At 41.3% G+C, this 14,611-nt stretch overlaps 1 protein-coding gene across 1 annotated transcript in view; it reads right to left on the bottom strand.

Annotated features, from left to right (window-relative positions):
• Positions 1-14,611, bottom strand: part of LOC124776496 (nucleolar MIF4G domain-containing protein 1-like) — a 120,980-nt gene that overhangs the window by 46,118 nt on the left and 60,251 nt on the right. Inside the window, exon 7 of the mRNA XM_047251514.1 lies at positions 11,703-11,878. Within this exon, the coding sequence (XP_047107470.1) occupies positions 11,703-11,878 (176 nt within the window). The remainder of the gene's footprint in view (positions 1-11,702; positions 11,879-14,611) is intronic.

Raw genomic sequence — 14,611 nt, 5'->3', positions numbered from 1 at the left:
GTCCCTGCCTCACTATGACATGCACTGAAGTCAATAAAAATCATTTATACTGTCAACAGAGTTTGCCCTGGGCTCCATGGCCTGTCAACACCATTCACTCGCTCCCGGTATGCACAGCGCACATCAGAGTGGTGTCAGGAGTGCCGACATCACTGCAGTCAGCAGAAGAGGTTATCTAGGGTGAGTGAGACCATTTCGTCCTTATGTGGTGAATGTCACGGGGTCGAAGTTTAGGAGGCATGATTATGCAAGGGTTACCTTTGTGAAACAAAAGGAACCAGCAGATTTGTTGCAGTTTAATGGCAATGCTAGGGATGAATGGTTGGTGGCTGTGCATTTTACTCAGTGTGATTTACTTGGACATTCTGCCCCTTGTGCTGAATCAGTAAGAGTGAACTGTTTTGCCTGCAATTGTTTTGGGCACACAGTTAAGCAATGTCGAGAGTCCAAGTGGTTCATGATTAGACAGAAGAAGTAGGTTGACGGAACACTCTGCAGCTACCTGGTCTACCTATATTAATTTCTGTTATTTTCCCTTTTTCCTGTGTCATAACAATGAGTAAAGGCGAGGCAATGGCAAAATCATTGTGTCACCAGGGATGATTAAATAGAATCATTAGTGAATTATGTAGCTCAATTGAGGGCAGATGACATAACTTTACTTAACAGTTTAGCAGAGAAATGTGATGAAGTCGATATGTAGAAATAGCAAAATTTATGAATGGATTCAGCTGTTGCAAACCTTTTTCCTCCCTTCTGTAGTGGGGCATCTGATGATGTGTTAGCATTTGTAGAAGATCTCCGATCATTGGCTGACATAAGTGATTGGTACAAATAAACAGTTATCGCAGACTGTAAAGTTGTATTTAATGGGAAAGATAAAGTTGTATGTGAGATGCACAGAAGCACACACAGTGCGGAAACTTTTGATTAACTTAGGCAGTGGTTGGAGCAGTGGTACAGGAAGCAAAAGAGTGCATAATTTTTTCATGAGCAGTAGGGTATGGTGTCAAGAAGGCATAAGGCAGTGGAGACTTCATGCACAGAACTAGGAAAATGAATGTGCAACTTACAAATTGTCACACAATGAGGAGGTGAACAAAATGATGCTGCAAGAGGCCAAGCATCAGGCACTTGTCAAGGAGTGTGCACACGGCGGCGCCACATGGGGGTTAAAGTGACGTTGGAGTAGGGGCAAAGTAACATATCAAAAAGGGTGAAGGACTGAATACATCTGTTTGCATCAAATGTAAAGTGTTTTAAATGTGGCCAGATGGGGCACGCACAGAGGCAGTGCTACTAGCCATGAAGAAGTGAGGGGATAACAGGGGTTACCAGCAATGTGATTGGAATATCAGTTTAGGGGAGATGTAGATCACTGACATACAAACAGATGTAGTGGTAGTGGTAGTCAGGGGGAACGAAAGGTCTGTTAATTAAAGAAGGAACCCCAGGGCCACCAACATGAGTTACTGGTGAAAATAAAATCAGTTAAAACAAATGCATAGGTGTGCCCTAATGGGTGTAATAAATGACACAGAATATAAAGTTTTGTTGGACGCAGAGGTGCACATGACGGTGGTCTCAAGAGAATTAGTGTATAGGAGGCAGTGGAACTCATTGTGGTACAAACTGCATGGAGTAAGAGGTAACAGATCATGATATACGATCACAGGAGTCAGTAATGACAAATTTTTAATTTGAGACTACCAAGTTTACACAGTTTGTGCTATAACATGATCCTGAGGTTACTCTTTCTGCATCAACATCATGCCATAACTCACCTTGACAATGTACAGTGGAATTTATTGGGAAAACATTCTGGCTACAGGAAACTGTTGTCAATGTTGATCTGCAGCGTGGAGCATCTGGTATATGAGACAATCTAGTTAAACTGCAAGCAATGACATTAAGACTTGATTCACATGATGGTGTGTCAGGAGGTACTGGAAAGTAACTTGGGGTGAATATGGAGCTTGAATTACCAGTTAATCTGTTATATGTAGTGGAACTCATGAAGGATAATGAACTATTGGATACAGCATGTTGTTTAGTAAAGCGAAGTATTATATGCATACAGGAGCGGAGGCAACATATTACCCATCAATATAAATAATTTTGGTGTCAAGGATATGAAATTATTGAAAGGAATGTAAGTTGGCCACATCGGAAATTCCATACAAGGAATATTGCTGCGTAGAGAGTATAGGCCATGGCAGGGCACAGCACGCTGTTAGAATTGCATTTTGTGATGAACTTAAGCATTTGTAGGGGATAAAGAGAACATGAATGGTAGATATGTTACTGGAGTTTCAAGAAATATTTTTGCCACAAGGACTGTTGCCTGCTACACCATTCATACAGCACAGGATTCCAACAGGGAACAAAGCACCAGTTTATCAAGACCATAAGGAGTACCACAGTCACTGTAACCAGTGTTAGAGGAATTTATAAATCAACAATTGACCAAAACGGTAACAGAGGACGGGGAGGAGGCAGGAACTGTGACTATGTCCAAAAAGGTCTATGGCTGGCTCTAGGAAGTATCACTCTTGCCACCACTTAAACAGTAAGACTGTGACAGATGCTTATTCCAAACATCACGGAGATGATACATAATCTAGAGCAATGCTGGTACATCTTGTCAATGGAGTTGAAAAGTGGATACCAGAAATTAGAAGTTGCTCCGGGGAACAGACTGAAAACAGTTTCTTCTGCACCATGGACTGATAATCAATTTTCTGCACCATGGTGTCATTACCAATACAGAAGGATACCTTAAGTGTTGGAGAATGTTCCAGCGACATTCCAACAGTTATTGGACGAAGTGCTGAAAGGTTTGAAATCATGGCAGTGGCTACTGCACCTTGATAATATAATCGCCTTTTCAAGGCATATGCAACAGCTTAGACAATGTATGGGGGACGCATTGAAGAGGCTGCAAGCAGCTTGTTTGATACTCAGCATGGAAAAATGTCACTTTGCACTGGAACATGTCAACTATTTGGACTATATCATTACCAAGGATGGTGTGGGGACAGATCCAAGGTTAGTACAAGGGTCACTCCAAAAGAAATGCACACTATTTTTTTAAAAATCCATCTTTTATTTTACATGTTTGAAAGGTTTACAGTGTGTAGATACATCCTTCAGGAACAATATTTTCATTTCTCCACATAATTTCCATCCCTCTAAACTGCCTTACACCATCTTGGAACCAGTGCCAGTATACCCGCACAGTAAAATTCTGGACCAACCTGTTGGAGCCACTGTTTGGCAGTGTGCACAAGGGAGTCATCATCTTCAAACCTTGTTCCATGAAGAGAGTCTTTCAGTTTCCCAAAGAGATGATAATCACATGGAGCCAGGTCAGGACTGTAAGGCAGGTGTTTCAGTGTTGCCCATCCGAGTTTTTTGATGGCTTCGATGGTTTTTTGACTGAAATGTGGCCATGCATTGTCGTGCAACAGCAAAACATCCTGCTTTTGCCGATGTGGTCGAACACAGCTCAGCTGAGCTTGAAGTTCCTTCAGTGTCGTCACATATGCATCAGAGTTTATGATGGTTCCACTTGGCATGATGTCTACAAGCAAGAGTCCTTTGGAATCGAAAAACACCGTAGCCATAACTTTTCCAGCAGAAGGTGCAGTTTTGATTTTTTTTTTTTCCCCCCTTGGGTGAATTTGCATGATGTCACTCCACTGATTGCCTCTTCATCTCTGGTGAAAAATGATGGAGCCATGTTTCATCACCTGTCACAGTTCTTCCAAGAAATTCATCTCCACCATTCTCGTACTGTTCCAAAAGTTCACTGCATACCGTTTTTCTTGTTTCATTTTGAGCCACTGTCAACATCCTGGGAACCCATCTGGCACAAACCTTTTTCAACAGTATTCTGCAAAAACTTCCTTCTCCTATCTCAAAGTAGCGTGACAATTCGTTCACTGTGATGCGTCTGTCAGCAGTCACCAGTTCGTTAACTCTCTGTTCATTGTCTGGACTGTGTGCAGTACGAGGCCTGCCACTGCAAGGACAATCCTCAACATTGCCTTGCCCACTTTCATCACGTAACCTGCTCGCCCACCGAGTAACTGTACTGCGATCAACAGCAGAATCTCCATACACCTTTTTCAACCTCTTGTGGATGTTTCCCACTGTCTCGTTTACACCACACAGGAATTCTATGACAGCGCATTGCTTCTGACAAACGTCAAGTGTAGAAATCATCTTGAAGACATGCTGTGACGGCGGCACTCACGGGAACAGGTTGAACTACGTTTGAAAACAAGTGGGAAGGATGTATCTACAGACTGTAAAACTTTCACACATGTAGAATGAAAACTGTATTTTTACAAAAATAGTGTGCATTTCTTTTGGAGTGACCCTCGTACAAGCAGTGCACACTTTTCTTGATGCCATGAACAACTGAGGTATTGTAATCTTTTCTCAGCCTCACAAATTATTATACAGCAACTAGAAGGGACTTATATATAGCATATCCACTTACACAGTTGCTAAACAAGGGTGTTAGTTTTGTATGGTCATAAGAATGCCAGAAAGAATTTGTCAAATTGAAGAAAGTACTGGCACAGAATCTGGTGCTGGCGTTTCCAGATTTTCAGAAGGAGCTCATATTGTCTTGTGATGTGTTGAATCATGATCTTGGGTGTGTTTTAAGTCTGGAAGTGGGTGGTTGGGAATATCCTGTTGCTTTTGCATCAAGGTAGCTGAACAGAGCAGAGAGAAATTACTCTGCTACAGAGACAGAGATGCTTAGCTTGATGTATGGCAGAACATATCTGTGGTGTTACATACAACGTAGAAAATTCAAAGTAGTAATGAAGGAGCCATCCAGTAGATTTACAAGGTGGGCACTGAAACTCAGTGAAATTGAGTACAAAATAATCCACAAACCTGGGAAGAAACATGGAAATGTAGACGGATTGAGCAGAAAGATCATGGTGATACAAGCACTTGGTAAGGACTTGGAGGAAAGGCAGGATGCACAGCGCAATGATAACAAATGTATGTAATACAGCAAGCAGCTACAGTATAGCACGGATAATGGTTTGTTGTGCAGAGATACAAAACTGGCCCATGGGTGGTTGTGCCAGCAGTGATGAAAGAGGAAATGTTGCGTGAGATGCATGATCATGTCTTGTCGGGTCATCAAGCTTGCAGAGCAACGAATTGGTGAGTTGCGCAGAAATACTGTAGGAGAGGTAGAAAGCGTGATGTGGAGCAATATTTTAGGAGTTGTATATGGTGTGTGGAGCAGACGTATCTGAACAAGAAACAGGTGGCTGCTGCTACAAAGTCTGCCAGAAGCAAGAGAACCATTCACCAGCAGGTAATCATTTTGTGCTGACAACAATATATCATTTTTCTCGACACTAAGAGATTGTGCCAAAGCTAGAACAACACACACTCACAGCCACACAAGCACTGGCGAACAGGTGAATACTGAAGTTTGGGATACCGGGGACTATAAGAACAGACCAGGGAACAAACTTCATGTCAGACTTGATGAAAGAATTGTGCCTGTTACTAAGAGTGAAAAAATTAAGAACAAGTCAACTCCATCCTCAGGCTATGAGCAGGACAGAATGGGTTCATCAGATGATTGGGAAAAGGTTATTACTTGAATGCACACCACTTGAATCAGAATACATATTTAGGCTTTGTGCTGAGCGCATACAACTCCAAGGTACACACTAGTACAAGGTTGTCACCATTTAAGGTGGTGTATGAGAAGAAGATGCCAACACCATTTGACATGATTAGACAAAAAAGGAGGCAGGAACAGTGGGCCAGTCTGTGAATTTGCAAGAAAAGAGAGAGAAACGTGGAGGAGAATGTAGTGTGCAAATACAAAAGCATCAGAAAAACAAGAAGATGCAATGAAGTGAGTGGGAACATTGCTGCAGTACACAGTGGGACAGTAGGTGATGTTATCCAGTCCTCATACTCAGAAGGGAAAAACGAAGAAGTTTGTAACACAGAACTGGGACCCATACCAAGTGATCAAGACTAATTCACCAGTAAATGTCAAGCTACAATTATCTATGAGGCCAACAACTGTATGCTGGGCATTTATGACTGTTCAAGGGTGTGCCAGAAGCAATTCCACAGGAAGTGGGAATGTAAATAAGGTAGGAGCAAGGGAAGAAGAATTCAAGGGATGGTCAATGAGAGGTGGTGGTCCAGATATCTCACATGCAATATGCATTAAGTCCTAGGAAGTAATTGTTTGTATTATATTACATGATTCTTTTACTTCTGTGTACAGTATGGGTAGTTGACACTGTTGCAGCTGAGACTGTGTGTTTGTTATGATTTCTCTACCGTATGTAGAGACGTGCTGTCATGGACAGCGGGGCTTGTGAGAGAAAGGGAGGTGACAGTTGTCCCTGGGCTCAGGTTGCCATACAGTGGAGGGCCAGAGAAGAAGAATGACAGTGGTGGCAGTACTGTACCTCTTTGCTCGAAGCAGAAGCTGCAGGATCATCTCCTGGATGGAGGAGTTGTATTTTCCAGGCAACAAAATGCAGTATTGTTCAGCTGTAGCTGTTTGATGAACTTAGTGTTTAATGTTTGGGATCTATGGAAGGAGGCAAGGAGGCTCAAAGATGTTTTCTCAGGAGTGCAACAATTAGCGAGTAGCAATGTGGTGCTGAGAGTAGGAAGTTACTCAGAGCTTAAGTGCATTTGAAAGAGCAGATGAAGGAGATAATCAGAGCAGTGCCAGAAATCATACACCGTGCGAGGCCAGAAGGGAAAAAAGGAGATATATAGATACAGGGGTAGGATACTGAAAGCCTGGTTCGGGACAGCAGGCGCAAGTGATGTGAACAGACTGAATCAAACTGCAGTAGTCACAAAAGAGCTGACTGAGGCAAACAGAGCAATAGCAGAGTGGTATTCCACAAAGATAATGACCCTGGAGTGTGGTGTGCTAAACAATGCGTGTACATTCCAGTAGCTTAACGATGAGGTTATTGAGTATGCTAGGGATTTGGCTAGTACTCTGAATCAAGATTTGGAAGCCTTAAAGCACGAATGCAAGTACTGAATTTTAGAATGATACTGACAAGACTGTTGCAATCCTCAGGTGACAGCATTTGGAATGCAAAAGTAGAGCTGACAAATTTACAGGATGCTGCGCATCAGGCACTTCACAGGCAATTGAATCTGGTCTTGCTGTCCCTTGTGAAGTATTTGAAGGGCTAAAGGAATGTCCAGGAAGAGTTAATACCAGAATTGCAGCTGGTAGTGGAGCCAGATATCCAGAACTTGCTGTTCTTCTACCATAGTGCAGCAGTGGAAGTGACAGATAACACACAATTGTGCATGTCAACGAGGACACTGGTAGCAAGCAAGCATTTCATATTTAAAGTCATGCAGTGCACACCTAACCGGTGAGGTTGTGCAGGTGACACAAGAGGGGATACTGCTAGTAGAGGAACAGGAGCGAAGGGACATCCATGTTGGAATGAGGTAATTGAGTTGAAACCGTACTATCAGAGATCAGGTTTACACCACCTAAACTCACTATGCAACAATGTGGTAGAGGCATTCAGTTGCTGTGAACAAGGGAAACTCATGGGAGCCAAATGTTTACGGTTACAGGGTACTGGACTGTTGATGAATGGAATGAAGTGTGATATGACAGGACCTATGTTTTGTTTGCCAGCCACTATGACAGGAGTGACTCTGTTAAATGCAGCCCAACCACAGCTGTATTCACCAGACGAGTCCCTGGACATGTTGTCCAAGCACAACCTTACCTTCCTTAATGTCACTTGGGAACCCTTGTTAGACCGTCTGTTAGGTCAGGTGAGAGCCACACAGTAAAGGCAAATCACAGCAGAATAATTGCTACAGCATGTAAGTCAATATCAAGATAGCAGACACCAAGTAACCGTGACCTTAAATGTCACAATTTCTGGTGCCTCAGTGAGTCTGATTTTGCTTGGCTTAGCCTTTATGTATCTGAGATAAGGAGGTGTTCAAGAGGCCTGATCCAGGGACAATATGTGTTCCTGTAGACTGGATTGCCGAAGCACAAAATGGAGAGCAGTTACTAAGTTCAGGATAAGTTTGATAACTGTCTAGTAAATAGGGATAACCAGTCTAGTAATAAGTGTATTCATCCGTAGATTAAGGTGGAGTTACCTTGGGGAAGACTGGCCAAATTAAGATTTGGGAGGCCGGGTCTACTCAGTAGGGGAGGGCAGTGTACTGCTGTGACCCAGTCCTTGGACAGAAAATTATAAGTCTTTATCAAAAGAAAGGAGAACTAACATGCAAGCCACAATAGAGCATTGTGTTAACAGCCATGGGTCACTAGCCACCAGTGTAGACATGCCATTGTAGACATGCCAGTGGATTGCGAAGTAAGGATAGCTGAGCTAAGTGGTAAATGGCACAACATAGTAACCACATAGCAAGTGTGGTGGTTTCACCACCCCGGGCAACTCTCTTGTTATGACATCATTCCTGGGTACCAGATTTTAGTGAAACAAATGGGCACTAGGGACATCTAAATAAGGTTGGATTTTAAGACAGGGAGCACTTCTTGTCATCAGAAACCGCCAGCACCACTGTGATGCCAGAGCAATGTCAGACAGCGAGACAACTAGGCTATGCCAATAGGACCCATGGATTTGAGACCTGTTTGCACCCGCCATCTGCACTAAGTCCTTTACTGAACTGGGTGCCACAGGGTTGCCAATCTGTCGTCCATGCCTACCACCACTGACACCGAGTTCCATTGCCCAACCCCTGTCCGAAGGCAGCAGGTTATATCCTGAACACAGCAGACTCCCCACAAAACAGAGCTGAATAGCCATTTCCTGTGAGGAATGTCACTGCAGCACAACATGTAGTGCCACTGACATTCAATGGTCATGGCCTCCAAAGGCTGCCCGTCACAGCAGCACAGGGCACCAGTTCAGCAGCTCTGCCGCCCATTCATAAGTCCCAGTGAGGGACAATGATGATAGATGTGCCTGCCTCTCTACTTCATGTACTGCAGTTAATAAAAGTAATGTGCACTGTAAACAGTGTAACGGTGTTTTCCCTGGGCCCAATTGCCTGTCATCACCACTCATTCCCCCCCCCCCCCCCCCCAATATGCATAGTATACTTCAGAGCGAATGTACAGAAATCGGGCATAAGTAATTGAGTGGACATCAGTGACCTGAATACTAAACTGGACAGCCTACTCAAAGGCATTTTTGCCTAGAAAACTGTGACAATCCTTGGTGACGCTACCAAGTTAGCAAGAGACATCCACAGCTACTTGCAGTTTTCCTGCTTGGGTCTTCAGAGTGATTACTTGCCTTATGTTTTGGACAAAAATTGTTCAGTGTTACATACTATCCATAAATGGTAATTTCATTTCATCTGTATAATAGTGCAATCTGGCAGTTTCACCCAACATAATAAGGTGACTGTGACATCACACCCAACAGCTTTGTTTCTTGGAGTAGTTTCTCCAGTTAGCACTGAGTTCACTAGTGACCACTGTATTTTGTATCCCTCGTGAGGAAGTGGACGTACCCATTTTGTTGGTTTCACTGGTATCCACAGAAAGTTCAACGAAGTTTCCTATCACTGTAGCTTAACCAGTTTTTGCATTGTTCTCATAAGGTGTTTATCATTGTTCTCTTTATTGCTGATGATGTGTTCAGAGCCGAAACTATACTAAATGGGTCATATATGATTAGGGTCTTATTCAGTACAAGTGATTTGACAAACTGGAGAGCTTGCCAGATGTCTCCTGCTTCTGTGGTAAACAATGACATATTCTGAGGAAAGCTTCTCCATTCTTTGAGATCATGACAAAAGGAGACACCACACACATATACAGGAGGGGGAAGAAACATATCAGCAGACCAACTTGTTGCCAAAGTTGTCATGGCCACTGATTTACTTCAGGCGAAGAGCTGCACGCCTGGTCATAATCATGGTTCTGTAAGCAACTGAAAACATTTTTTCCATGACAGCACTGACCATCCTGTCTCACAGTGGCATAAATGTAATAACAGTTACGGTAATTACTTTTCAAATAATAAACAGCTAACTTACTTTTTTCAATTTCACATCCATTATAATTATCCGGGCTGTTATGCCGTGGTCGGTTGATGAATTCTGTGTCGATTCCCAACATTTCGTCTCCGACTGCGGGAGACATCTTCAAGGGGGTCCGTAGCTCAATGGAAGGTCCAACACACTCACTGGCTCGCTACTGAGTCAGTAGCGAGCCAGTGGGTGTGTTGGACCTTCCATTGAGCTACGGACCCCCTTGAAGATGTCTCCCGCAGTCGGAGACGAAACGGGAATCGACACAGAATTCATCAACCGACCACGGCATAACAGCCCGGATAATTATAATGGACATGATATTTCCGGCTGTGAAAATCTACATTTTTTCAATTTGTCCCATTTTCATCTGACTGCTCCTTATATTTCATAAGTTCCTAGCTTTAACACATTTAATCCACTTTTTTATTTCCGAACACTGAAATCTCACTTTGAGCAGATTATTGGTGCTTTTCATGCATTTCATGCATTTCTCACAGATGTTGTAGGTCTCATTTCCTTTATACTTCCCAATATGGCACTTCTTTGCCTTTTTTTATTTGTCCAGTCCCACCATTGCATTTTTGTTCATGTCCCACTCTTAGTTGCTTTCCATTTGTGAGTTCATTTCCAGCTGAAAATGATGCCTTCCTCTTCAGGTTTTTTTTTTTTTTATTTGATTGTATGTGGTCCACACATTTATTGCTGCCATGTCTGGGATATTGTAAAAGATAGGCCTCAGCCATCTCCTGAAAGCAAGCTTAGTTGAATATTTGCAAATCATTTGATCAATGACATATACATCCTAGTTAGTGGCATTCTTATTACTCTTCATTCAGTACTCTGCCAAGACACATTCTGGCTTGAAATCAGATATATTACTGAAAAGTTATGTTACAACACGAAGCATGAAAGCCTTTCTGACAAATTGTTTATCACCATTCAAGACTGTGATTGTTGAATAAAGCAAAATGCAATGCAAGTACATTTTTAATTATGAGAACAGCAATATTTAAAAAAGAGTTATGTCAGGAGTCAACCGACCTCATCTGTTGTCCCATGTATATTTCATGAACTTTTCATGAAATTGTGAAAATTCAGCAAAGAGCACGACACTACTGTCAGAAGCAGAAGTGGGGGAAACTCGTGAAGTTTGCTGGAAAGATGTTAAAACCTACACTCATTATTATGGAAATAAAAGCTGAAAGGTGTCTTTTGACCCCTTTTGCTGCACAACGTCTCTCAGATAACCAGGTTTAGATCACAGGAACAACTAAAAAGAGTCCCTGTATGACAAAGGCAGTATTGACCAACCTACGCTCTGCAGCTATGCAATAAACACAGTGTGATCATATATCATGTAGCTAAGAGAAGGTACAGGAAAGAGTTAAGATGAAGATGAAATTGTAGGGTTAAGCAGAAAGAAAGAGAATACACTAAAACAAATTTAAAGTGCTGAAAGGCAAAACATGAAAAAGTCACTTTCACAGTGAATAAAGTGCTGGCAACTAATGATAGTCAATAAGATTACCATCATGACTGGCAGCTGCTTAATGCTTTCTAACACTTCATAATACAATTTAATTCCAAATAAAAGATATTTATCAATTGTTTACCTTTCAATAAATCTTGCAGGGTCAGTTTCACCTCTGTAACATAAGCTCCTTTGTGAAGAATTCCCTTCAGCAACTTCTTCAAGTGCTCACTATGTGTAGGGTCAAAATTGGGAATTTTTGCCATATTGTTGTTCTTTATTGCCAAAAGTACATCTAACATAAATTTCACTCTGGTGCTGAAACAAAAGCAATATATATGCCATAAGAATGTTGAATCAAGTACCAATCTAGCAACACAATGTTTGAATTGTGAAGAGCACCTCTCAAAAGTGAGATAATGGCTACAAAATGTGACACAAATGAACTTGGATTAATACATCAGCAAGCACAGATATTTTTGTATGCAGAAAACCAAGGTCTCTTATACAGGGTGGTGCATGAAAAATTGGCCCCAAGTACAGACTGCTTGCCAGCTACATACTAATTGTTGTGTGCCACAAGCAGATAGAACAACAAGTAGATAAACATGTAATAATTAGATAGTAAAGATCTAACAAACAAGTTAATGTAAAAGTCTGTATTTACTGCACTGATCTTGTCTTTTACATTGCATTACACTTGGCACTGAAAAATGACCTCCTTGGGCTTCAATGCACTTTTGTGTGTGCCCTCACATGTTAACATATCTTTTTGCACAATTATGCCACATCAATTGTCAAAATTTCATTACAAATATTGTCCTTCAAGTCTTCCGACATTATTGGTTTACACTTTTTCCTTTAGACTGTCCCACAGATAAGAGTCGCAAGTAATTAGGTCCAGTGAACGTCGTGGCCACAGTCCTCTCGCATGAAGCGTGACGGGTTGCCCAATCTTGTTGAAAGCATATGTACATTCATGAGGGGTCAACTGTGCATAAAGTTCCTCAGACATCTGCATGTACAAAGCAGTTTTTAATGTTGTTTTGAAAAGTATGCGATCCACAATCCAACTTGCCGACATAGCACACCACACTCCAATTATTTCACCATCAAGCAGTTCCTCATTAATCATGTAGGGATTGTTTGCTGACCAGTTACCTTGTGGTCTGGAATTGACACGTCCTGTCAGATGAAACCAGGTTTCATCTCCCATGAAATACAGCAGTGGGTCCAATATTCCACTCTCAACTGACATAGCCACACGCAGTAATGCACATATTTTGCTAATGCACATATTTTGCTCTATCTTCCTCCTTCTGTTGTTGGACACATGTCATTTTGTAGGGCTCCATCCCTACATGGGGTAAAACACTTCGACAACACCTACGTGAAACATTCACTTGTTGTGACAATTTACGTGTCGAATTCTTTTGGACTCCGGACTATTCGTGTTTGAATATCCGTGTTCACAGCAGGTGTACGAATGGACAGGGCACAATTCTTTTTCCATTTGCAACTGACCTTTTAGTGTGCTACTTTGTCATCAATTCTTGTATACTGCTCTTTGCTGGTATGGATATGTTAGGACATTTCTTTGTAAAAAGGATGTCAAATTAAACACCTTTCAGCCATCTAGTTTCCAAACTTGTTTTATTTGGTTAACAGTTTAAGTGTCTCACTAAGCCACCTTCAGGACCTGACCAACTTGTAAGAAGATTCTACGTCAGTTCTGATCAAAACAGGGGCCAGCAATGCTGGTATTAGTAGACTGAACAGTCGGCATTAGATGGATGAAGTGATCACTACAGCAAAAAATTTACTAATACCAGCCCTGCTGGTCCCTGTTTTGATCAGAAATGAGGTAGAATCTTCCTATAAGTTTGTCAGAGGCCTGAAGATGACGTAGTAAAATGTTGAAACTGGTAGCCAAATAAATAAGTTTGGAAACTAGGCAGCTGAAAGATATTTAATTTGACATCCTGTATCGAACAGCTGAGTCCCACAACCATCTCCAAAAAGACTGACATACAGAGACTCTTTGCAAAAATGTTCCACATTTTCTTAAATGAACCAGCAGACATGTACACTTCCACTATTGTGATTTTTACTTGAAGTGCAAACAGCTTGTTGAGATACGTCTTAATCAAGTCACAATGACTTTCATACTGACAATACAAAACTCAGATGGAAAAGCTTTGAAAAAGTAGACGACAATTGGTGGGCAACAATGAGCAGTCTAGTACTCGGGGCTGGCTTTTTGTACATCACCCTGTATTATTATCATTGTTTGTACACCAATGAGTTAAATGTATGTGAAAATAAATAACAAAATTTAGTAATTTCAATCAGAAGTTCCACTTGTTAAGTTGTAAGGAAATACTGTAGCTGTAATTCATAGTTAATGGTATAACTCTTATTAGCCTTCAGTAGATACTGACAGAAAAACAAGACAATGGATTTAGGAAAGATTGTAAAATAAGGGGAAAGTTTAGTGTTCTGGATGAAGACCTTGTTGTTGAATGAGTGTATGAAAAGGTGTTTGAAAATCATTGCTTGACAATGTGTTTGCTTCCCTCCACACACCCCTTGGGTGACACTGCTCCAAATCTCTAGTCAACATATTCAGTGCAAGAGAATTATCAGCTGCACTGATATTTTAAATTTTTTCATATTGTTTATTTTTTCATTGCAACTGCACACTTTTTATGGTATGACTAGTTTCAATCACATTTGATCATTTGTAGCTGTCTGAACAAACTGTCATGTCTATTCAGGAACTATACTAAACAAAACAAGTCATACCATAAAAATGAGGATTCTGTGCAACTGAGACCGAAAAATAAACAACATAATTTTTGTTTTTTAAATTGCTTTAAATATTTAGAAAAAGTGAATTATCAGAAAATGTGTACAAGATAAGAGCCAAGAATGTTAATAGGTACTAACAAAATAACAACATAATTTTTTTCTTATTATGGCTATAAAACTAGATTTCCTTGTAAATGTGAAGCCTAAACAGTGACCATCTAGCGTCTTTTCTGGATGACA

The sequence above is a fragment of the Schistocerca piceifrons genome, chromosome 2 (assembly GCF_021461385.2).
Source record: "Schistocerca piceifrons isolate TAMUIC-IGC-003096 chromosome 2, iqSchPice1.1, whole genome shotgun sequence".
Taxonomy (NCBI): domain Eukaryota; kingdom Metazoa; phylum Arthropoda; class Insecta; order Orthoptera; family Acrididae; genus Schistocerca; species Schistocerca piceifrons.
The sequence above is the reverse complement of the archived record's forward strand: the minus strand, read 5'-3'. Positions and strand labels throughout refer to the sequence as shown.